This window comes from Rhipicephalus microplus, chromosome 8, assembly GCF_043290135.1.
Source record: "Rhipicephalus microplus isolate Deutch F79 chromosome 8, USDA_Rmic, whole genome shotgun sequence".
NCBI lineage: Eukaryota > Metazoa > Arthropoda > Arachnida > Ixodida > Ixodidae > Rhipicephalus > Rhipicephalus microplus.
In genome coordinates this window covers 8,728,451-8,750,826 of record NC_134707.1, presented here as the reverse complement: position 1 = coordinate 8,750,826, position 22,376 = coordinate 8,728,451, and the positions used below count along the sequence as shown (strand labels likewise).

Sequence of the window (22,376 nt, the reverse complement as noted above, 5' to 3'; positions counted from 1 at the left end):
CGTCTCATCGCTCGTCGCGTGCATTTTCGTGCGTATGAGGTTTGGGCTTATATCTTATCGCCACCGAGACAGGCGCGCACGCCATCCTTCGTTTTCGAAGATAACTGCCAGATAGCGCTTGTGTAGATAGCGTTTGTTTCTAACGTGTCTCGATGCGCTCGTTCACCTCCGCTGCACACATCAAGGCACTCTAACGCAGCGCCTCCAGAATACAATTCACCTGTTTTCTCGCACAGAACACTAAATAAGCGTTTTGTGTTCACTCTCTCCGGACGCAAGACTATCATCTTTCGATGACATTTGCAATGATACACGCAGATACGGGGCTAATTTTTATCTACTTTGTTTAACGTATCGCGTAGCCCATTGCGTTCGTCCGTCAAACGATCACACGAACACAACGCAGTATATGTTCTATTGTCTCGTCACTGCCACACGAGTCACATCTGGATGTGCCTGCCATTTCTATACGAAAAGAGTACGCCTTCCAGAAAGCTACTCTTAACCGCCGGCGGCACAGTAAAGTTGCGTAGACAACTACAATTTATGTAGGCGGCGGTTCCCGACACTGGGGTCACTCATCCAAGTTTCTGACATTGTGTCAACGAACGAAGGAAGGCCCCTTGCAGCGTCGGTTCTCGACGAGGGTATTGAGGTTGTCTGGGCGTTCTCGTTGGTTGACCAGGCAGCATCATTCACAAGTAATACGCTTCGTAGTAAACTGTTAGCCTGAGATTGACCTACGTGAATCGGCTGACCAATAAAAGCTTGTCACGCTTTTCGTGTTTTATGCATATTTCCGTTTAAAGCGTGGTTACGGAGCTCGGATGCTGCCGCGGAACTGGTAGGTTCGATCATGACCATGTCGATCGCACTTCGATGCAGGCGAAATACCAGAGACCATAGTACTCGTATTAAGCTGCACGTTGAAGAACCCCAGGTGGTCGACGTTTCCGGGATACTCGACTAGGGCATGCGTAATTGTCACGTCATAGTTTCGGCACTGCTGATATTATCCCTTTCAACCAATGTCAATACAAAATTGAAATCGCTGCTTTGTGTCAGGCATTGAATTTATTTCATTTGTGTAATAATTCAATATACAATGGGCCGTCGCGCTGGAAGTATTCTTTCTTGCCTACTCGGTTTATTTTTGTACATCCACTAATCCAATAATAATTTACATTCCCGCATACGCTACTGTTATTTTTCTATTTTATTTGTGTGCGTTATAATACCTCTTTTGTATTTTCCTATTGTCGTACATGTTGCAACGTTTTATTGGACTACACTCCTTACACAACCCGTGCAAAGGCCTGTAAAGTGCTTCAAAAATAAATAAAACTCGCATATTCCATTAAGTTTGTTACGTGTGAGCCCCGATCCCCTCAATTACTGTCTCATGCTGTAATCTTTAGAGGTTATAATTGTTTTAACGTGTCCGTGTGCAGAATGCCGATGCGAAAATAAGACAACGCAGTACCCCTCAGCATGAGCAGTTAGGGCAGCGTTATGTACATGGAAATAATATCGGGCTTTATAATTAACGCTACCCACGGCGTCACTTGTCACAACGTCATGTGTGTGTGGCATATATTATTGATCAAGCATAATACGCATCCTTGAGAATAGACATTGGCTTTCGGAAACTAAAAGCATGCTAGCCGAGCCGCACCAACATTCTCAAAAAGTGTCACGTCAACACCCTGTCTTGCCCTGCGACAATAATGATTGCCCCAAAGGACTGATAAGTTGAAGACGGCACAATGCCGTAAGCATGTGAGAAGCAAAGTTCTAGGGTTGGAGGAAGAAAAAAGAAAGTTTCTGTACAAAAAGCAATTGCAACAAAACCAGCTATATATTTAGCCACCAGATGGCAAAAAAATAAATTAATAGAAATCAATTGCAGTTCTGACCAGCTTGTTTTGCGGAAGTTCGCCTGCTTCGTAATCGGCTAGTATCTTTGGCGTGAAACCTTTACCTGCCTAACAGACATGACGACTTCAATTTAAAAGTTCAACAGCGCCACAGTGTTGGCGCAGGGGTCAAGGCGATGAACTTTTCAACTCTTTTTGACGTCTTGCAGTGAGCAAGAAAGCAGCGCAGTTTACGAGTTCTACTGCGCGTTTATATATTTGACGCGCAACGCTCGCCTTACTTTTGCGTGCCGCTGTGTATTAAATAAGCTGTAAGCGTTCGGACATGATCACCTTGATCGTAGTTTCAAATTTCGTTTTCAGTTGCTATGCAGGTATGTTCGCGTGATCGTCGAATGGGCAACGCGAGACATCCGCTTGTTTTGCGAGCTTGCCTTTGGATTTTCGTCGCGATTTTTCATTATTTAACGGAAGTTCTTTTACTTGTCCACTTCCTTGCGCAGAGCATGAAATGCTAGTCTATCCAGTCATTTTGCAAGAACGAACGAGCACCGGAAATATGACGCTCCGGCTGCAAGATCGGTTAACGCTTAACCTTGAAAGAAGCACGGTGTTGGCGGATAAACTGGTCATGGTTACGAGCACTCCGCATGAAAGACATGTGAAAACTGTGAGTATATTTGGTATTTATTTGTTCTTGCGTGCATGCAATTACGCTTATAAGCAGTACATTACGCTTATAAAGTACAATCACGTACAGTACAATTGCATATACAGTACAATAACTACAGTACAATTATACGGTACAATTACACCTATAGCAAGTACATTGAGAAGTTTTTACATTGACTGGAAAAATAATATATACCAAAGACGTTTTGTACGTCTGCATGGAGGATAGCAGTTAACATGCGTGAGCAGGTTCTTGCAAAGGGGGGCACCATAACCTGACATCTCACTACCAACACATCATGCAGCCTCAGGTACATGTATTAGCAATCACCATGGAGCTCGGTTGAACACACTGCATAATTTATTTTGACTGAAACGCGGATTTTAGCTTGTATATGCCAAAGTAATACTGCCAACACGGAAGCGAACCTAAGGGTCTTCCCAACTTGAGACTTGACGTGGTTGTATTCAGTCAACTTCTTCAGTACTCCATGTGCTCCTCGGGAAATATTAGTCAACCTTTACCATCATTAGTCATTACCTTTACAGCTACCACGCACTATTGCTTCAGCTGGGTATTACCTGTGCAGCTAGCACACACTATTATTTCAGCTGGGTATTACCTTTGCAGCTAGCACGCAATATTACCTGAATGAGTGCCATTGAATGGATGCTGAGCCAGTGCTGTGTACACTTGAGCCTGACTTGTGCTACACTCAATAATGCGCGAAAGCGTGTCTTTACTGCCATTTGCTCGATATAGTACTCATCATTAAATTGATTTAACATAAGTAATGACAAGTGAAACGCAAATTGTGCTTTCAGAAGGAAACATTACAGCTTTCTTTTTTTTTCTTTGGACGATGCCTCATGCAAATTTTAATATTTAGCTTGTTTCCTTAAAACTCCAGTTTATATTTTGGCTTTTTTGCAGGTAGACACGTCCTCCATTCATAAAACTCTTTATCATGACAATCATCATGGATCGTCCTTAACGGTGCAGCAAAGAGGTGGAATGGTGAAAGTAGTAAGTTGCCTTAGTAAAAGTAGCAGCTCGTTGTCGGCGTTGTGACTGCTTCCCGAACTCTCTTCCCCGGACTAGCTTGTTGTCTGCGTTGGCGTTGCCTTTCGAGGGTGAGAGCACGTTCCGGCTCGTTTTCATCCATGACAGGAAGAGAATTCGGGGTGTAAAACACGCTTATTCTTCCCAGTCTTGGGCCACAGCACAGTACACATAATGATAAACGAGGTACCCACATAAAGTGCGGGTACGGCGTTTATCAGCAGAATCACGAATGGCATAGCGGGTGCTTGCCTTCTTGATGAAAAAAGGCAAAGTTACGGTAGGCGTATAGTGGATACCTTGCATGTGTTGTACCACGACCGACAGACAATGGACAAGCCTAGACCGGAAGGCAGCTCGGCCCTAAAAGAACTAAAAAGGAAAGGAAGCATAGCCACTGTGCTTAGCCATCTGTATAGAAACGGGTGATAAAGAGGTTAGAGGGTGAGAGCCTATCCAAGTCAAGACCAGCTAGGTGCCCCACAGCTCTGCTGGGTCCAAGCTCTCTGCAACTTAGCGCAAGCTTTCCCAATTTTTATGGTACGTGTTTTCTTAGGTGCGACGGAAAACTTACTGTAAGAGCATCCAATCATGAAGTGCGCATGATTGGTTAGAGCATCAAATCATGCGCACCACCGCTGCGCCACACATCTGGCCTCCGATTTCCACCGCACTGCGCTCTTGCAAGACAAGGAGGACTTCATTAAGCTGGGAGAGGCATCGTCTGTGACCGGTGTCCACGAGTCGTGCTGGCAGTGCATTTTGCGTGATCCATTCCACGGAAGCAAGTGATGATTGACCAGCGGTGCTTACCTGTTGCTTTACTGTTCTCAACTCTGGAGTGCTCCTCATGCTGCGACTGCTGCTCAAACTTTGTCACTCCATGATTTGCCTTCCAGGCCCCTTGCGCACCGCTGCTGCTCCACCCATCTGGCTTCTGGTTGCCACTGCACTGCCCTCTTCCAAGACAAGGAGGACGCCATTATGCTGGGAGAGACTTCGGCTGTGACCTGTATCCACGAGTCGTGCTGACAGTGCCTTTTGCGTGATCCACTCGATGGAAGCAAGTGTTGCCAGACTTGTCGGGCTCACCTACTGCTTCACTGTTGCCAACGCTGGAGTGCCCTTCGTGCTTCGACTGCTGCGCAAGCTTTGGTTTTGACACTCCGTGACTTGCCTTCCAGGCTCCTTGCGCACCGCCGCTGCTCCACCCAACTGGCCTCTGATTGCCACAGCACTGCACTCTTCCAAGACAAGAAGGATGACATTAAGCTGGGAGAGACATCGGCCCTGACCTGTGTTCACGAGTCACGCTGGCAGTGCATTTTGCGTGATCCATTCGACGAAAGCAAGTGTTGCCAGACTTGTGCTCACCTACTGCTTCACTGTTGCCAACGCTGCAGTGCTCCTCGTGCTGCACTGCTGCTCGAGCTTTGGCACTCCATGACTTGCCTTCCAGGCCCCTTGCGCACCGCTGCTGCTCCACCCATCTGGCCTCTGGTCGCCACCGCACTGCCCTCTTCCAATACAAGGAGGACGCCATTAAGCTGGGAGAGAAATCGGCTTTCAACGGTGTTTATGAGTCGTGCTGACAGTGCGTTTTGCGTGATCTACTCGATGGGAGCAAGTGTTTCATTGATTTTCAAACGCTTCAAACTCAATGAAACACTAACGTTTTTACGTTGAGTGACTATGAAGCCCCATATACAACGCATGCCGCGAGCAGTCGTAATTGGGCATGACGATGCCAGATTACGAGTATATAAAATAGCGTTTTTAAAGTGATGGTCCTATATGTCCCTGCGTTACTCTCAGACATAGCTCGAAAGCTGGGTGTTCCCTTCATTGTGGCGTTTGCGGGGAAAACAGCACCGTCTTTAAAATGCCCGGCGTGTTTTCGCCTTCAATTCGTCTAAAGTGCAAAGTTAACTTTGGTCATTTCGTTATTTAACCATTAATGTAGTGTTTCTTCTATCGGCGTGGAGTACCTTAAACTAAATCATCTATTTGTTTTGTCGTTAAGCACTTGATGCCTGTATTGCTGCAACTTTTTTAGCATGCTCCATGGTACATGAATGTATCCGATTCTAGCTTATCTGAGCGGAGTCATGACATATTCTTGTTTGATTTTTTTTATAAAAGGAAGGAATAATCAACCATAAGCTCAGAATAAAGCCCGTACCTCAAAGCGAGCGCTCGTCACAGGCTCACGTTCTACACCGCATATACGAAGTTCAAGAAATAGACGAAGAGCTCGCGAAGATGGGTGTGTATTCCAGCCAAATTCATGTATCATTTGTACACCACTGCACGGAACTTCAAATGTTAATATATTTATCACTTGCCTCATCTTGAGTCGATCATTACAAAAACAGAGCAGCGATATGAAAGCTTAACACTGGGAGAGCCAGCGAAACAAGCGAAATGGCACTGTATATCAAGCTTTTACGATGGAGAACAAGCCATAACCACCTCTGTTGTTTTGAGTAAATACCCAAAAAAACTCTGAATAGGACAACCGAAACCTAGCACGGAATGTCCAACTACTCCGATGGGATGTCATTGCAACCGCTAGCTGTTTTCACAAGCTTATGGCAGCAAAGAAAGACGCAGTCAGACTGCTAAAAACGATACTCTTTATTGAACTAACTTTTTAGTTATGATCGCCACTCTGGCACCTGTTAGGTAACTACGTTGGGGAATATCAGCTGCTATGCCAACCACTATTAAGTCTCTCCTCAGTGACAGTTATCAATTTATCATCAAGATATGATTTTCTTTTTATCATGCTTTTTGAGCGGCTTCTAATTTGTCATCATTCTTTTTTTTTTAAGAAATGGCACATTGCTGGCGCAAATGAAGGCTCATACAATAACATTAAGTCAGATGGTCTATTTTAAGTCGTAAAGTATGTACTGGATTATTTGAAAGACAAAATGACTAATTAAAAATAATCGAGCCAAACGCAGAAATTCAAAGTGTCATTTTACAAGCTCCACGAACACGACGTGCACATTTCTTCAGTTCATCGCCTGTAGCCAGCCAGTCTGAGATCTGCATTTTTTTTTCCTCTTCCTTTCTCCAGCTCCAGAAGACAAAGTACATTTGCTTAATACGGTTGTGACGTCACCGTTACGTAAGTATCCTGTGAATATTCACTATTTTGTGTTACTGCAATGCTCGATTTAACAAAAAGGCTGAGAAGAACTTCTTAAGAATTATGAACAAAGCTAAGAATGTAGCAACAAAATCCCTTTCCTAGATTTTTTCTAGGCGTTCTGTGATTCGCTACTGCATGCACCTTTCTCAAATTCTGGCGCAAGAATGACGCCATTAGGCTGGGAGAGGCATCTGCTCTGATGAATGTGGATGATGGGTGTGGAGCTCTGCCACACGTGTGGATGCAGGCCCTTGTTCAATGAAACGATAGTGCTCTTCAAACATAGCGATCAGATCACAAGAAAACTAGTGAAAGCATTCTGTATAAAAAAAGAAGGGGAGTCCTGTGTCAATCAGACATCAATATCTGCATGAAAGAGAAGAAATATTGTTCAGTAGCATGTTTGTTTGAATGGAATATGCCGCACCTGCGCAGTTACCCGTAGCGCAAAATTGTTAATGACGTCAACAGGATCCTTCGCTGGCCCTCTGCGCATGTTCTGTGTGTTTTTTTCTTATGTGTTCAGATAACTTGTATATTTCAATAAATTCTTCAGTTGAGAGTCAGCGCTTGTTTGTGTCTCTTCTCTTCGTCCCGTGAGTTCATGCGCTGGTACTGCCCATACTGACCTGTGTCCACGAGTCGTGCTAGCAGTGTCTTTTGCGTGATCCACTCAATGGAATCAAGTGTTGCCGGACCTGTGGTGTCCACATGCTGCTACACCGTTCCGAACGCTGGAATGCTCCTCGAGCTGCGACTGCTGCTCAAGGTTTGGTTTTGGCACTCCGTGATTTGCCTTCCAGGCTCCTTGCGCACCACCGCTGCTCCACCCATCTGGCCTTTGGTTGCCACAGCCTTGCACTCTTCCAAGACGAGGACGTCATTAAGATGGAGGAGACATCGGCTTTCAACGGTGTCCACGAGTCGTGCTGACAGTGCCTTTCGCGTGATCCACTCGATGGAAGCAAGTGTTGTCAGACTTGTCGTGCTCACCAGCTGCTTCACTGTTGCCAACGCTGGAGTGCTCCTCGTGCTGCACTGCTGCTCGAGCTTTGGCACTCCATGACTTGCTTTCCAAGCCCCTTGCGCACCGCTGCTGCTCCACCCATCTGGCCTCTGGTTGCCACAGCACTGCACTCTTCCAAGACAAGGAGGACGCCATTAAGCTGGGAGAGACATCGGCCCTGACCTCTGTTCACGAGTCACGCTGGCAGTGCAGTTTGCGTGATCCACTCAATGAAAGCAAGTGTTGTCAGACTTGTGCTCACCAGCTGCTTCACTGTTGCCAACGCTGGAGTGCTCCTCGTGCTGCACTGCTGCTTGAGCTTTGGCACTCCATGACTTGCTTTCCAGGCTCCTTGCGCACCACCACTGCTCCACCCATCTGACCTCTGGTTGCCACAGTACTGCACTCTTCCAAGACGAGGAGGGCGCCTTTAAGCTGGGAAAGGAATCGGCTCTGATGGGTGTGGATGATGAGTGTGGAGCTCTGCCACACGTGTGGATGCAGGCCCTTGTTCAATCAAACGATAGTGCTTTTCAGACAGAGCGATCAGATCACAAGAAAACTAGTGCAAGCATTCTATATGAAAAAAGAAGGGGAGTCCTGTGTCAATCAGACATCAATATGTTTACATAAAAGAGAACAAACATCGTTCTGTAGCATGTTTGTTTGAATGGAATATGCCACGCCTGCGCAGTTACCCGTAGCGCAAAATTGTTAATGATGTCGATATGATCCTTCGCTGGCCCTCTGCACGTGTTCTGTGCATTTTTATCTTATGTGTTCATATAACTTGTATACTTCAATAAGTTCTTCAGTTGAAAGTCAGCGCTTGTTTGTGTCTCTTCTTTTCGTCTCGCGAGTTTGTGCGCTGGTACTGCCCATACCGACCTGTGTCCACGAGTCGTGCTGGCAGTGTCTTTTGCTTGATCCACTCGATGGAAGCAAGTGTTTCCTGGCCTGTGGTGCTCACCTGCTGCTTCACTGTTGCCAACGCTAGAGTGCTTGTGCTGCACTGCTGCTAATGCTTTGGCACTCCATGACTTGCATTCCAGGCCCCTTGCGCACCGCCGCTGCTCCACCCATCTGGCCTCTCGTTGCCAAAGCACTGCAGTCTTCCAAGACAAGGAGGATGCCATTAAGCTGGGACAGACATCGGCTCTGACCTGTGTCCATGAGTCGTACTGGCAGTGCATTTTGCATGGTCCACTCGATGGAATCAAATGTTGCCTGACCTGTGGTGCTTACATGCTGCTTCACTGTTCTGAACGCTGGAATGCTCCTCGTGCTGCGACTGCTGCTTAAGCTTTGGTTTTGGCACTCCGCGACTTGCCTTCCAGGCTCCTTGCGCACCACCACTGCTCCACCCATCTGACCTCTGGTTGCCATAGCCCTGCACTCTTCCAAGACAAGGAGGGCGCCTTTAAGCTGGGAGAGGCATATGCTCTGATGGGTGTGGATGATGGTTGTGGAGCTCTGCCACACGTGTAGATGCCGGCCCTTGTTCAATGAAACGATAGTGCTCTTCAAACATAGCGATCAGATCACAAGAAAACTAGTGGAAGCATTCTGTATAAAAAAAGAAGGGAAGTCCTGTGTCAATCAGACATCAATATCTTTGCATGAAAGAGAAGAAATATTGTTCAGTAGCATGTTTGTTTGAATGGAATATGCCGCACCTGCGCAGTTACCTGTAGCGCAAAATTGTTAATGACGTCAACACGATCCTTCGCTGGCCCTCTGCGCGTGTTCTGTGCGTTTTTATCTTATGTGTTCAGATAACTTGTATATTTCAATAAATTCTTCAGTTGAGAGTCAGCGCTTGTTTGTGTCTCTTCTCTTCGTCCCGCGAGTTTGTCCACTGGTACTGCCCATACTTGCCTGTGTCCACGAGTGGTGCTGGCAGTGCATTTTGCGTCATCCACTCGATGGAAGCAAGTGTTGCATGATGTGTGGTGCTCACCTGCTGCTTCACTGTTCCCAACGCTGGAGTGCTCCTCGTGTGGCAACTGCTGCTCAAGCATTGGTTTTGGCACTTCATGACTTTCCTTCCAGGCTCCTTGCGCACCGCCACAGATCCACCCATCTGGTCTCTAATTGCCACAGCACTGCACTCTTCCAAGACAACGAGGGCGCCATTAAGCTGGGACAGACAACGGCTCTAACCTGTGTCCACGAGTCGTGCTGGCAGTGCATTTGGCGTGATACACTCGATGGAAGCAAGTGTTGCATGATCTGTGGTGCTCACCTGCTGCTTCACTGTTCCCAACGCTGGAGTGCTCCTCGTTCTGCGACTGCTGCTCAAGCTTTGATTTTGGCACTCCATGACTTGCCTTCCAGGTCCCTTGTGCACCACTGCTCCTCCACCCATCTGGCCTCTGGTTGCCACAGCACTGCACTCTTCGAAGACAAAGTAGGCATGCTGCTCAGTAAACCACAAGCGCGTCGGTGCTGGTAGTTCACGTGTGCAGGGAAGTTTACCAGTGGCAGGTATACGTCACATTGTGCATTTTAAAGGCGATTACGCAGCTCCAACTCCGTGACCGTTCCGGGAAAGCCCGCTTGACGGTAAAACTGGAAATTAAATCTGTTTCGCCACCAATTTTGGCCACTGCGACATACTGAGCGACGAAGTCTGGGCGTTTGGCGGGCAACACTTCGAGCTACAAAAGCCATGGAATGACAGTCGTTCTCTGGGGCGTGGAACCGGCTCTGTGATGGCGGTGCTGTTCACGACTGTTTTGTTCATCCTGCGGGTCAGATTACAGAATTGTCACTGTTGTTACGATGCTGTTGTATTGCAGGTTCCACCTCCAGTACTCAAATATTACTCTCACTCAAACTCACTCTCACTCACTTTGAGATTTGAGTACTCTCACTCAAATATTAGAACGCGTGTGTAACGTAGGTGTCATCAGTTTTAACTGTTGCAGCAATTCGCTTGTTACTTTTTTGTTATTGCTGGTATGCCGTGACATTGAGCTGAATTCTGGCTCGGAAAATGCTTAAATAAGGGAACTTCTGAGCGGACAAAAGGAAATCAAAATCAAGCCATCTTCCATACAAAATCATCAAGCCTCAAGCGTTGATTGCCGTTTGGCAATTCGCGATTTTCCAGGTTGCTTTGCAGCCTTCGTTTTCCTTCTGCTTGTGCGGCGTCTTTTTCTTTTTGCACGTTGCCCAGAGCTCACTTTCGAGAAGTCCGCTTGCAACATTTGCAGAGCAGAACTTGTCTCGCCTGTCTCATCGGCTGTAAAGTCTCTGCAGTCGGGATTTTCTGTTATCTTGTAGACACCCTGACTTGCGGGAAACTTGACTGACGGCTGGACAATGCAAGCGTCTTCCTCAGGGCTGCGCCGCTCGCACCTGGGAGAACTACTTGCCCCAACATTCCCCAGCTCGTAGTGTGCGTCAGCACACTACTCTGTCCCGCTGTCTGTACAGGGGTCCTCGCCTGCCGGACCGGAGGTACTGCGAACTTTACAGTTAGCTGCCATGGCGACGCACATACAAGGTGGCTGTGCCAAGTCCATTACAGATGGCATTTCTGTATTAACAAGACTCTCCAGGCACGGCGCCTCGTCGCCATCACTGCGGCCTTCAGTGGCCTTTGTGGCCACAAAGGGACTTTCAGCAGCTAACTCCTTATACCCCTGTCACACGGGCACCCGCGAAGACCGTTTAACTCCCTCGTCCTTACGACAACGAAGATGCGGTCCGTGTCACACGGCCACCCTTACGCAAACGAAGGTAAACAGAGCGTTTCGCAAAGGACGTTCAACGATCTCCCTTCGCAGCGAAACGAGGTACTCTCGTCCCCAGCAGTCTAGAGGTCAGAGAAAAATTTCGAGCACTAAGTGGCCGCAGTGAAAGAATAATACATTTTGGCAATCTTAAATGTTCTTTCGTTGTACTACTTATTCACAACGCGTGTTTGTTTACATATATTTACGCCAGCCAGAGTTCACTTACTCTCAACACCGATGCTCTACACTCCGTGCCTCGCACGTGGTGCCTCGCGAGTCGGGCCGGCCGGCGCCATTGAAAAATATTTCGTCCATGCGTGTGGTTGTGGTCATCGCTGTGTCACTCATGGCTGAAGAACACAAAATGTGCACTCACGAGGCAAGGAAGCACAAGAACTTTCGCACACGGGCATGAACACAGGCAACAAAACAACTTAAAGCACAACGTGGCCAGCGTCACTAGCAGCATCGCTACAATTAGCAAAGTCGTTTTTATTTGAAAATATTTTTATGGTTTGTTAGCCTCTTACCTCCTTAATAGTGTTTTTTTTGTAAAAACCCCATAACGAGGATTCACAAAAAATCAATAGAGATGAAATTAGAATACTTTTCCGAAAATCAAATGGCGCCAGCTGAGCCCCCTCGCGCCAACTGTTACAACCTTTCCATTGCCGTGTGACACTGCCACAACTCCTTCTCCGTCGAACCACCCAGGAGAGATTTACGTTGACGGTGTTCAACGAAGTTTGGTGGTGGCCGTGTGACAGGGGTATTAGATTCACTCGTGAACACGATGTTCGCCTCATCAGTACTGCTATTTTGGCCGACTCTCAGCGGTTTGGCACCTACGGGCTCTTTGCCCTTTTCATGCCTTGCATCCCAGGTCTCAAACATGCGCCGTCTACTTTCCATTTTCTGGCGCAGTAGCTGAACATGATCCTGTTACGACTGCTTGTTCAGGCCCCGGTCGATCGCGCTACTGGGTGTTCTAGCGACTACGCTGAGACCCGACTGCGTCACACACAGTCGCAAGCGCTGAAAGGCCTAAAAGGCCTCGAAGTGGCACATTTCAAATTTATTTGCAGGTCGGTCGACCCGTGCGGGGTTGCACGTGTGGTGATGAATGAGCCTGATCGACGCACTCATAAGCAGACACGGAGATTTTATGCAAAACGAACTAGCATTTAATTCAAGCAAGGGCAAAGGCAGGAGTTAACAAAAATAACAAAGGAGGAAACTGATACGTGCGATGGAAAGAACAGCTATATAACAAAATATGCTAAAAAACACTACAAAAGATACAGACTAAAGACAAATATGCGGAACATTAATAAAATAACAAGAATGGAAATACAGGAGAGACAAGCAAAATTTACGAGAGAAGGAGAAAAAAAAACTCAGGCTCGCGCTACTGCGCTTTGACGTGCGACGCAGCGCACACTACATATATTTTTAAAAAAAGGCTGGTTATAATAAACTATTTAAAAAAGTCACAATAAAAAGTTTCATACGGACCAGGCCAGCTTTTGGCGCACGTAGGAGTGTTGACGGATGCCGCTGAAGGTCTCGCCGGCTTGGTAGACGACGAGGGTGCCCACTGCCCGGAATTGCAGCCGTCTCAATACGTTGCGCGGGCCACTCCATGCTCGCCGCCTACGCGAGACTCGCGACACCGACGACCGCACTTGTTGCTGGCTGTACGTCAACTGCCTATTCCGATGCAGTTCAAACCTCTTCCGGGGGCGTACACGTGCCCCCGTCTCATCTGGGGGTAATTTTCCTTTTTTAGACCGCCGGTGCCCCTTTCGGTACAGGGAAGACGAGCCGGCGCCACGCTGGGTCGTTAGTCGCCGTCGTCCTCCCAACACAAAAGCGCCCTTCCTGGGAAGATGGGGCCCGCGGACAACACCTAAAATTCTTCAGGCCTGCGCCTCACGTGACATGACGTCAGCTACGTCATCACTCGCCGTCCGACCAGTCCTGCGGGAGCGCGCCGCTTCTGGCACTCCTCTCGCAGTGAACCAGTTTTCTCTCGCGTCTGAATGTATTCAAAGGGTATTGTTAATTATAAGAAACTTGTCAAACGTGGAAACTTCCTGTAGTGAGAGATAGTTTATTCAACATGTACACACGAAACAGGGGCACGAAGCAATGAAGAAAAACACAAATAAATGAACATACTAATGAAAATTACAAATGATACACGACAGCGTTGCCAGAATGTAAAGTGGGCACGACACCACACATTCGCTAAAATTTCCCCAGATTTCACCAGAAATTAAAATTGTTGCGAAATTCATAATACTGACCCAAAATCAACATGTTTTTCAAATAAGCAAACATTCGCTGAAGTTTTTTTTTTTTTACGTTGCAACTAGAGCGAGTGTAGTTATTCCGAAAAAATGTTTATGCCTCTTGCCAGACAGGGTTCCGTCGAGCCCCTGGACTAGGAAGTCGACATTCAGAAAGAACTCATTTTATTTTTCACAAAGTCATGATGAGGTGCCTTTAAGGTATATTGTCAAGTGTTGGGAAATAATTTTAGAAATAAGCACTAGAAGCTTTAATGAAAAAAATGTCATTAGCGAAAAGTTGTGATTGTTCCCTCATGGAAAAATACCAAAGATATACGTTCTGAGAAAATCAAAAAAAGATTTGACACAGATGCAGCGCTTACACACGAGAATCAGGAGCGCTAAAAATCTCGATATTTATAGCTGGTACCATCCTAGATCCTTCTCTAGTATGCCTTTCCTTGACCGCCAACCCGCCATTTCTTTTTTTTTCTAGGTTGTTTTGCTGCATGAGCGCGGACGGGATATTTTTACGATGCAGTGCCGATCACTTGCGCGGCAAGCACTTGTAGTGTAGAGGCCAGACTCAATGCCAACTTTCTTTAAAATGTCAAATGCACTTTGTTGTCATTATTGCAATGAGACATTTAGAAATGAACTGCATAGACAGAAACTTTATTCACCAATATTACGGGCAATAATTTGCGCATTTATCATGACCAAAAGCAAAAAATTGACACATGAAAAAAACTCGCAATTCACACTTGGTCTTATACCTTAATCATCACTTGCGGCATTGTAGATGTCTGAACCAAATATGCTCAGCATATCTTTTGTAATATTGAACTTTACACAACACCCCTCTCTGGTATACAACGCTGAGCGAACTCGTACAATTGCATCCAAAATTTTCAGACACATTTTGTTTCGGTACTTCGTCTTCACGCATGTAACTTGGCTGAACACACGCTCCACCACTGCATTGGACACGGGGCACGAAAGGCATGCCAGCACATACAGTGCAAGTTCCTTGTAGGGCTTTTCGCCCATGCCATTTTCGAATTTGAAAATTCCGGCCCAGAATGCGGCGGAATTCTCAGGAATTTTGCCTTCAAAGACGGCCTCCTCCTTCCAGAGATGCATAACGATTTTTCTGTATTGCATTTCTATAATTTCCAGGTTTTCTTTGATCAGATGTTGAAGTAGAAGTTGTAAAACGGGAATTCGTGCCGTTTGGGACAACACTCGCGAAGGATGAAGTCCACTCATGCCCTGAAAAATGGCTTGATTGGAGGGGAGACGCCTTTCCACTTCTTTCAGTAGGTCCATCAGAAACTCCTGGAAACGCTGTTTTAACCCTTGCATGGCAGCTTTGTTGAGATTAGACTCCTGATGCTGGCAACGGAGGAGTTCACTGACAAACTGAGCTCCAAAGTCTGTCACTCCCACAGAGAGTCGGTGCCCTTGTTTGTAGAAAATTCTTGACTTCAGTGTTTGATGGAGTAGGTCGAGCTCTTTGTACATTTTATCTGGATCAATGTTGACTGATGGAAAGAAAGCATCAATTTTTTCCCATTCCGAGACGACTGGAGACAAAAAGATGAAATAAAGGTAGTTTGCATCGTCACACAACATGTCATGGATCAATCGAGCTTTGTACCTGACTTCTTGAGTACCTTCTCCAAACTAATGTAAAGTAAGCCTTCAGCTCGTTCCAGTGTTGGAGAAACCTCTTGATTACACCCCCTCGAACTAGCCAACGTGTGGCAGATAGCTTCAAAAAAGGTGCAATATTTCTGGTCATTTTGTGCTCCATCTTGTTCATTCATGTTTTCAAAAAGTTCCTTGTAAGTATGGCGTCAAAGTGTACTGTTTGCAAACCACGCTGGGATTTCGGCAAGGAGATAGCCGAGACTAGAAGGCAGGGTTTCGAATGCCTTTTGCACGCAAATAGCCAAGGAATGGCATACACATTTGTTCAAGATGCAATTAGGCGACTCCTCCTTAATTCTTGACCAGACGTTGTTGTGTACACCGACCATTACGGCAGCACCATCGCATGCAATGCCAACACAATCCCTAAGCCAAATCCCATTCTCAGAAAGGCAATCCCTGACAATCTGAAAAAGTGCCTCGCCAGTAGCATAAATCACTAGATAAAGACCCAAGAATGCAGTCACCACTTCGCCAGATTTTTCACTAAAGTAGCGTGCGCAGATTGCGAGCAATTTCTCCACTGTGACGTTCGTGCTCTCATCCATCATAAGGAAGAACTTTTTGCCTTTTATGTCAGCAACGACTTCGTCTCGAAGTGAACGAGACAATACAGAATTGATTGTAGCAGTACACTTGGTACGGTGAAGACGCAGGTGTTCAAGATAACTCTTTTTTTACATTTTTTTATCACTTCCCTAAATGGTCAATTGCCAATGTAGGGCAGTGGCAGCAGGTTGTAAGGGCTAGCTCCAACTCGGCACGTTTTACTTCATCTGACAGGTTTGACTTCTTCGGGAAATTCAGCGTCCTAGAAAACGATGCAGCCTTCACAGCCCCTTTGTGCTGACCTCCCTGAGCATGTTTAGATAGAGTGCCATGAGGTGGTTGCAGATACCTGCGACACAATTTGCAGAATGGAAGCTTGGTACCTTGTGACATTGCACTTGTAAGCCATGGGAATTCTGTTTCCCAAAATTCAAGGTACTTTCTGCTGTCTTCATAGGACTTGCGGGTTCTCTTTACTGTCTTGGCACAGCCTGCATTGTCATCTCCAGGATCTCCGTTCAAAGTTGACTTGCGTTTACCATTCATGGCGACAGCGGCGTGAAGCGGTTGAGTCTAGAACAAAGAATCGGTGCATTTGTGGAAACGCTGTGAATAATGAAACACAAATAAATAATTACTGACAAACTTACCAAATCACGATGCCATTTGCCTGTGATCTTAGGCCACCAAATTCATACAGGCTAGACGTCGTTATAAAGCTGCAAAACGAGCGGAGCGGCTGTACCGATCGTACCGACTGAAGCAAATGCACGTGTGCTGGCTGGCCACTTGACAACAATGACAACTGCAAGGTGTCGGCAGTCTAGCGCACCCAACCAGCGTTGCTCTTGCCGCGGTAACTGCATTCCTTCACTATAACAGCTGGCGCCGTCTACTGAAGCCTCTTCTAACTAGGCATGCGTTGTAGAAAGAAGCTTTCGTGCTACGTGCACTCCAACTATGCCCTAGCAGTGGCGCAGCAACACAGGTATTAAATGAAGAGTACAGTCAATAGACAAATAATACAAGTCAATAGGCATATGAGAATATAAACTATATTGTGCAAGCCTTAGAATTGGGTAGTCACAGGCGCTATCTAGTGTTAAAAGGTTGGATGAGCCATAGAGTTTCTCAAAATTAACTAGAGGGCACTCTGGCGCTGCGATCGTTCAGCGACCATAGGAATGATGGGTAGTACACACATTTGCCTAGTCTTCGTATTTGCGGGTGGCGAATCGTACTTGCGGCTTCGTTTATTGCTGTGTTTCGATTTTGTTTTGAAAGAAAGATTCAACCCTTTTGAACTTCGTGACCCAATTTGAAAAGGTAATTCAAAAAAATTAGGGTGGTGAAGCGCAATCCCTGAACATTCGCTGATTTTCGTTTCGTGAGAAAACAGCTTCAAGCCACACGAACACACACGGAGCCAAATGCAGGGCAGAAGTAAGAAGTTTAGACAAATGTGTGTACTACCCATCATTCCCATGCTCGCTGAAGCGCTGTGCATTGCAGCTCCCATAGACACTAGCGTCAGAGTTCCCTCTAGTGTATATTGGGAAACTCTGTGGGATGAGCAACCATGGTAGGCGTAAGTTGGTAGACTGATTTTCCCCAGATTTCACCAGATGTTGGCAGGTGTAGAAGTTTGCAGGCCTGGCCACCAGAAGCTCCAGAATTTCACCAAATTTCCAAAATCTGGTGGCGAGTTTCACCAGATGGCAACGCTGATACACGAGCACTTTACTTTGGAGCAACAGTTTTCAATTTCCGTGCTTTTGCCGCAGCTTGGGCATCGGCTTTATCAACAGCGGCTGCGTCATTCCTCTCTTTGCAGTAATTATTTAGCAGAACATATGTCGCACATTTTGTCAACATATTTATCACCAAATCTGGTTCGTGCCCATTCGCACAAGTCACCAGTTCCTCAAATGCTGGCAAGCTCTCCTACACAAGCTGTTGAACAATACATCTGTGATTTCGTGCCTGCACAAAGCACGCGGCATTTTTTTTCATTCTGCAGCAACTTTGCAATAACAACTTCAGTGTGCATCACTACTGTCACAACACACGCGTTCGGAAATTTCAAGCCACCTCGATGGAGACTTGCTAATAAACAATTAGCATCACCATTGCACTCAGCATCGCAACTGTCAGCAACAAGGTTCTCTTGACAGTAGTTGCACTTCAACGTTTTTACCACAGAGTTAGTGAGGCTTCCTTACAACCAAGTACCGACGGAGGAAGCAAGCGTACTCTGAAAGCTCCCTTAACCCGTCCTCGAGGGAGGAATGGTTGCCGCGCTCCTGCGTTCGAGGTTATCGAATATAAGCTTTGCTCACAAGCGTTTATTCTGTAAAAAAAAAGTTGGGTCACCACATCACTTCCAAATTGAAGTGTTAATATAGAGACGCGTGTACGCTTTCTTCCAACTACGATTACTGAATGTGAAAAGCCACCGTAGTCGAGCGCGAAACGTGGTGCATTCTAGCAACACTGCGCGCCGTCGTGCCTGGCACCGTGCACGCACGCTCGCCGCTCGTGTCTCCCCGCAGAGGTGGGGTGGGAGGGTTGCCTCGAAAACGAAAACATCACGTGGGCTAGCTGTGAGGCGAAGCGCTCGTTCAGGGCAAGGAGCGGACCTAACAGCGCACGAAGGTAGCCCCAAAGCAAGCGCCAAGGAAGCCTTCACCGAGGGCTCCTCAGTGAGGAAGCTTTCAGGGTGACATAAGGCGGCCTCACAAAAATGAAGGCTTCCTCACTGAGTAAAGGAACGTTTCGTTGTTTGGCCAACTCTGAAGTCCTGTTGATTTGTGGCTGTTGTCGATGGAAGAGCCTCATCAATGAAATAGTCACTGCTCATTATAGGAAAAGTATTTTGTAGGCGAATCCTGCCTTCACTCTCGTACAGCTGCCTTAGGGTACAGCTGCCTCTCGTACAGCTGCCTTAGCTTAGGGTCACCATTCAGGCACGAAACTGGCTCTTCATAAACATCTCTGTGGTGATGGCCTTTGTGAGGTGTTTTAACGTTTACAATCTTCCACCAGCGGAGAACTATCCTGATAAAATTGGCAGTTTCTTTGGCATGCCATAAAGCATGAAAGTTCGAGTGGTGATCCAGTGCCTCAGCTACAAAAGCATTGAATATTTGTAGTACTAGCTTAACATTCCGCCTTTCGAAGTTGCTAGGATTTCGCACCTTTGGCGAAAGGCGATAGCTGTATTTCAAAAGCTGAGAAGCCTCTAGCTTGTGCAGCTCCCGAAGTTCTTTGAATGATGCCCGCTGTATGCCGTCGGGATGGACAGTGTTGTTTGAGAGATCAAACATTGGGAAATATAGGTTTGTCCCAAGATTATTTTGATTTATCCAGTTGTTTTGGATGCATTTCAACAAGTGCACAGAATCCACAACATAAAACATGAGTCTTGCTGCGTCGTTTGGATTTCGGTAAACGATGCTCAGCTTTATAGCGATGCTCCTGTCATAGGATCCGTGTAGGACTTGTTCTGAAGGCATGCCTCGGTGAAATGTGTCGGGGGACCGTCCTATGTACGGCTGACGCAGAAGCCTATAGCTAATGTTTCAGCCGCACACAGTCGTTCCGTGCACGGTTAACGTCCCCCAACCGTAGCTTGCCTCATTGCAGCTACTACTACGGGTTCGGGCGAATAAGGCAACTGGCCAGATCAACAACAAACACTTTATTGCTAAGCGTTAGCAATCGCGCGTCACTGTCGCGGGGAGATACTACAGATAACAAAGGTGTTGACGCTTACACCTCGGTCGTGGACGTCCTCGGCTCGCAGGAGGGGTTGCGGGTTCGTCCTCCTGGGATGGTCGCTGGTGTCAGAGCGCGAGCGCCCGTTTGCCCGCTCGTTTTGTTCCCCGACCCGATTTCCCTTTCCCTGACGAGAATGGTACCTTTCCTCGCTGAGGGAGAGGGGAACCTGTTCCTGGCGCCGGGAAAGGGGGGGGAATCGCACGCGCCGGCCGTGGGGGAAGGGGTCCCCGCAACCAGGCGCGTGCGCTGCCCTAAAAGGGAAAGGGAGGCTGGGCGCACCTGCTCCCCACATCTCCTCCCCCCTTAAGAAGGCCCCCGAACGACAGAGACTGCAAAGAGGGAATAATTCGTTTTATTCGTCCTCTAGATAGGCCAGAAGGGCCTGGTCTACGTCCATGCCCTCGGACCGTTCGGTGTCTGCCGCGGGCACCGCCGGAGCCCCCACCGCTCTCTCACCCGCCTCCAAGGTCATTGACGCCACCTCCGGTGTCAATGCAGCCGCCACCAATGTCTCTCCCGGCCCCGCCGCCCCCCGCTCTACGGTAGCCGTTATTGATAGCGGCGCAGGCGGACTCTCGCTGGACGCGTGGCCTGAGGCAACTCTCAGCAGCCACTGCGCGAAGTCCGCCTCCTGGGCCGCCCGCGCCAGCATGGCCCGAACCGCGGCGCCGGAGCGCTCCTGGGATGATTCGCGGCTGGATGGTTGGGTAGCCTGGGTGCGGTGCCGGTGTAATTTCCCCAATTCGTGGGAGTTATGGATCACCACGGCGCCGCACTCGCAGAACCGCGTCCCTGCGGGCACTGGAAGGCAAGCCCCGTTAGCCCTCCGGTCCGCGTCCTCTACCGTGCGCCCCTGAAAAGGGCGATACAGGTGCGCTGGGGCGACCCCAACTCGGGCCCTTTCCTGCCGGCGCCAGGGCCTCGAGGAGACGTAAGACACCGGAGGGTCGCCTCCATCCTGGCTGGTCCAGGTTGCCACGTCTCGGTGGTTGCGGCCGTGAGGCGATGCGGTCGGCTCGCCGCGTTGGGACCCTGGTCTCGTTCCCTGTGAACCGGCGGGTCGTGATGGTGACGGCGAAGCCGAGAGTTGGTGACCAGGCGGCAGCGCGCGCGGACCCCCTCGGTGGCGGCGGCTCGAGTGGCTCTGCCTCGGCGTTCGCGGCCGGGCCGCAGTGGGGTAGGGCTGCCATGTGGACGTTGGTGGGGGTGGGGGCTGGCCGTAAGGAGGTGGTCTCCTCTCCTTGCTGTTCCGGCGGTGCTGTTCCCAATGGCGCTCCATCTGTTCGGTGAGAGTGATACAGATAAAGAACGACAGGTTAACAATCGCACATGTGTTGCGCGCTAACCCTTGCACCCCGCGTCGAACATATCAAACGCGGCCTACCGTGCATAGTTGCCTCCGACTGTTACGCAGGAAGTAGCGCGGTTCTGGGCTCCTGACCCGGTGTCGAACCATCTCACCCGCCGCGCGCGGCTTGGAGGGGGACTGACCGTAGTCCTCATGCGCCTCCCGTGCTATGTAGCGTTTCAAGTCACATACATGCACCGGTCCGCCGCTCGGTTTGCCTTTCATGTTCGCGAGTCGATAAACGAGCGAAGAAACTTTCTCTCGCACTCGGTACGGCCCGGACCATTTCGGTGCCAGCGAGGCAGCAAACTGTTTGCTAGCATTACTGAGAATATGATGGCGCCGCATCACCAGATCGCCCACTTCGTAGTGTACGTTCCTACGCGTGCGGTCATACTGCGCCTTCTGCTGTGCCCTAGCAGTGCGGAGATTATGTCGAGCTTTATGTAAAGCTTCCGCTAGCTTCTCGCGCAGCTGCGTTGCGTATTCAGCGCGTGCTGATGTCGCCACTGGCACTCCACTGCGGTCCGCGAGTACGGTCTCCATCGGATTCGGCAGTTCTCTCCCCAAGTTCAGAGAAGAAGGCGCATACCCAGTCGATCGGTTTACGGTCGATCGTAATGCAAAACCGATCTCTGGAAGATAGGTATCCCAGTCCTTATGTCTTTCAGAGAACGCGACAAGCATGTGCTTGATGTTGCGATTGACTCGCTCCGTGGGGTTCGACTGAGCATGGTAGGTGGTTGTTTTCTTGTGCTTAATGCCCAACGCGGCGCACGTGTCAACAAACACCTTCGCAGTGAAATAAGACGCGTTGTCTGTAATCAACTGCTCGGGGAACCCGAACCTGGTAAAAACCTCCATCAACTTCTCTAAAATCACTCGAGCCGTCAGCTTCCTAAGGGGAAAAAGTTCTACCCATTTAGTGAAGTGATCCGTGATCACCAGCAAGAACTTATTTCTGCTAGGAGTTGAGGGGTACGGGCCCATTACGTCACACGCTGCGATTTGCCAGGGAGTCTGACTGTTAATCGGTTGCATGAGGCCGGGCGGACGTCCTCCTCGCGGCTTGACGCTTTGGCACACACGACATGAACGGGCGTAGCGAATCACATCCCGCTTCATACCTGGCCAGGTAGCGAGGCGACACAACTTAGCGTAAGTCTTAGGG

At 48.2% G+C, this 22,376-nt stretch overlaps 1 protein-coding gene across 3 annotated transcripts in view; it reads left to right on the top strand.

The window, feature by feature from the left end:
- Positions 1 to 1,944: 1,944 nt before the first annotated feature.
- The window catches only part of LOC119165174 (venom metalloproteinase antarease-like TtrivMP_A), a 65,769-nt gene continuing 45,337 nt past the window's right edge, over positions 1,945 to 22,376 (top strand). For all 3 annotated transcript variants that reach the window (XM_075870939.1, XM_075870938.1, XM_075870937.1), the window contains exons 1-5: positions 1,945 to 2,251; positions 2,381 to 2,547; positions 3,484 to 3,576; positions 5,755 to 5,878; positions 6,698 to 6,748. In XM_075870939.1, the coding sequence (XP_075727054.1) occupies positions 2,203 to 2,251; positions 2,381 to 2,547; positions 3,484 to 3,576; positions 5,755 to 5,878; positions 6,698 to 6,748 (484 nt within the window). In that variant the 5' untranslated portion in view covers positions 1,945 to 2,202. The remainder of the gene's footprint in view (positions 2,252 to 2,380; positions 2,548 to 3,483; positions 3,577 to 5,754; positions 5,879 to 6,697; positions 6,749 to 22,376) is intronic.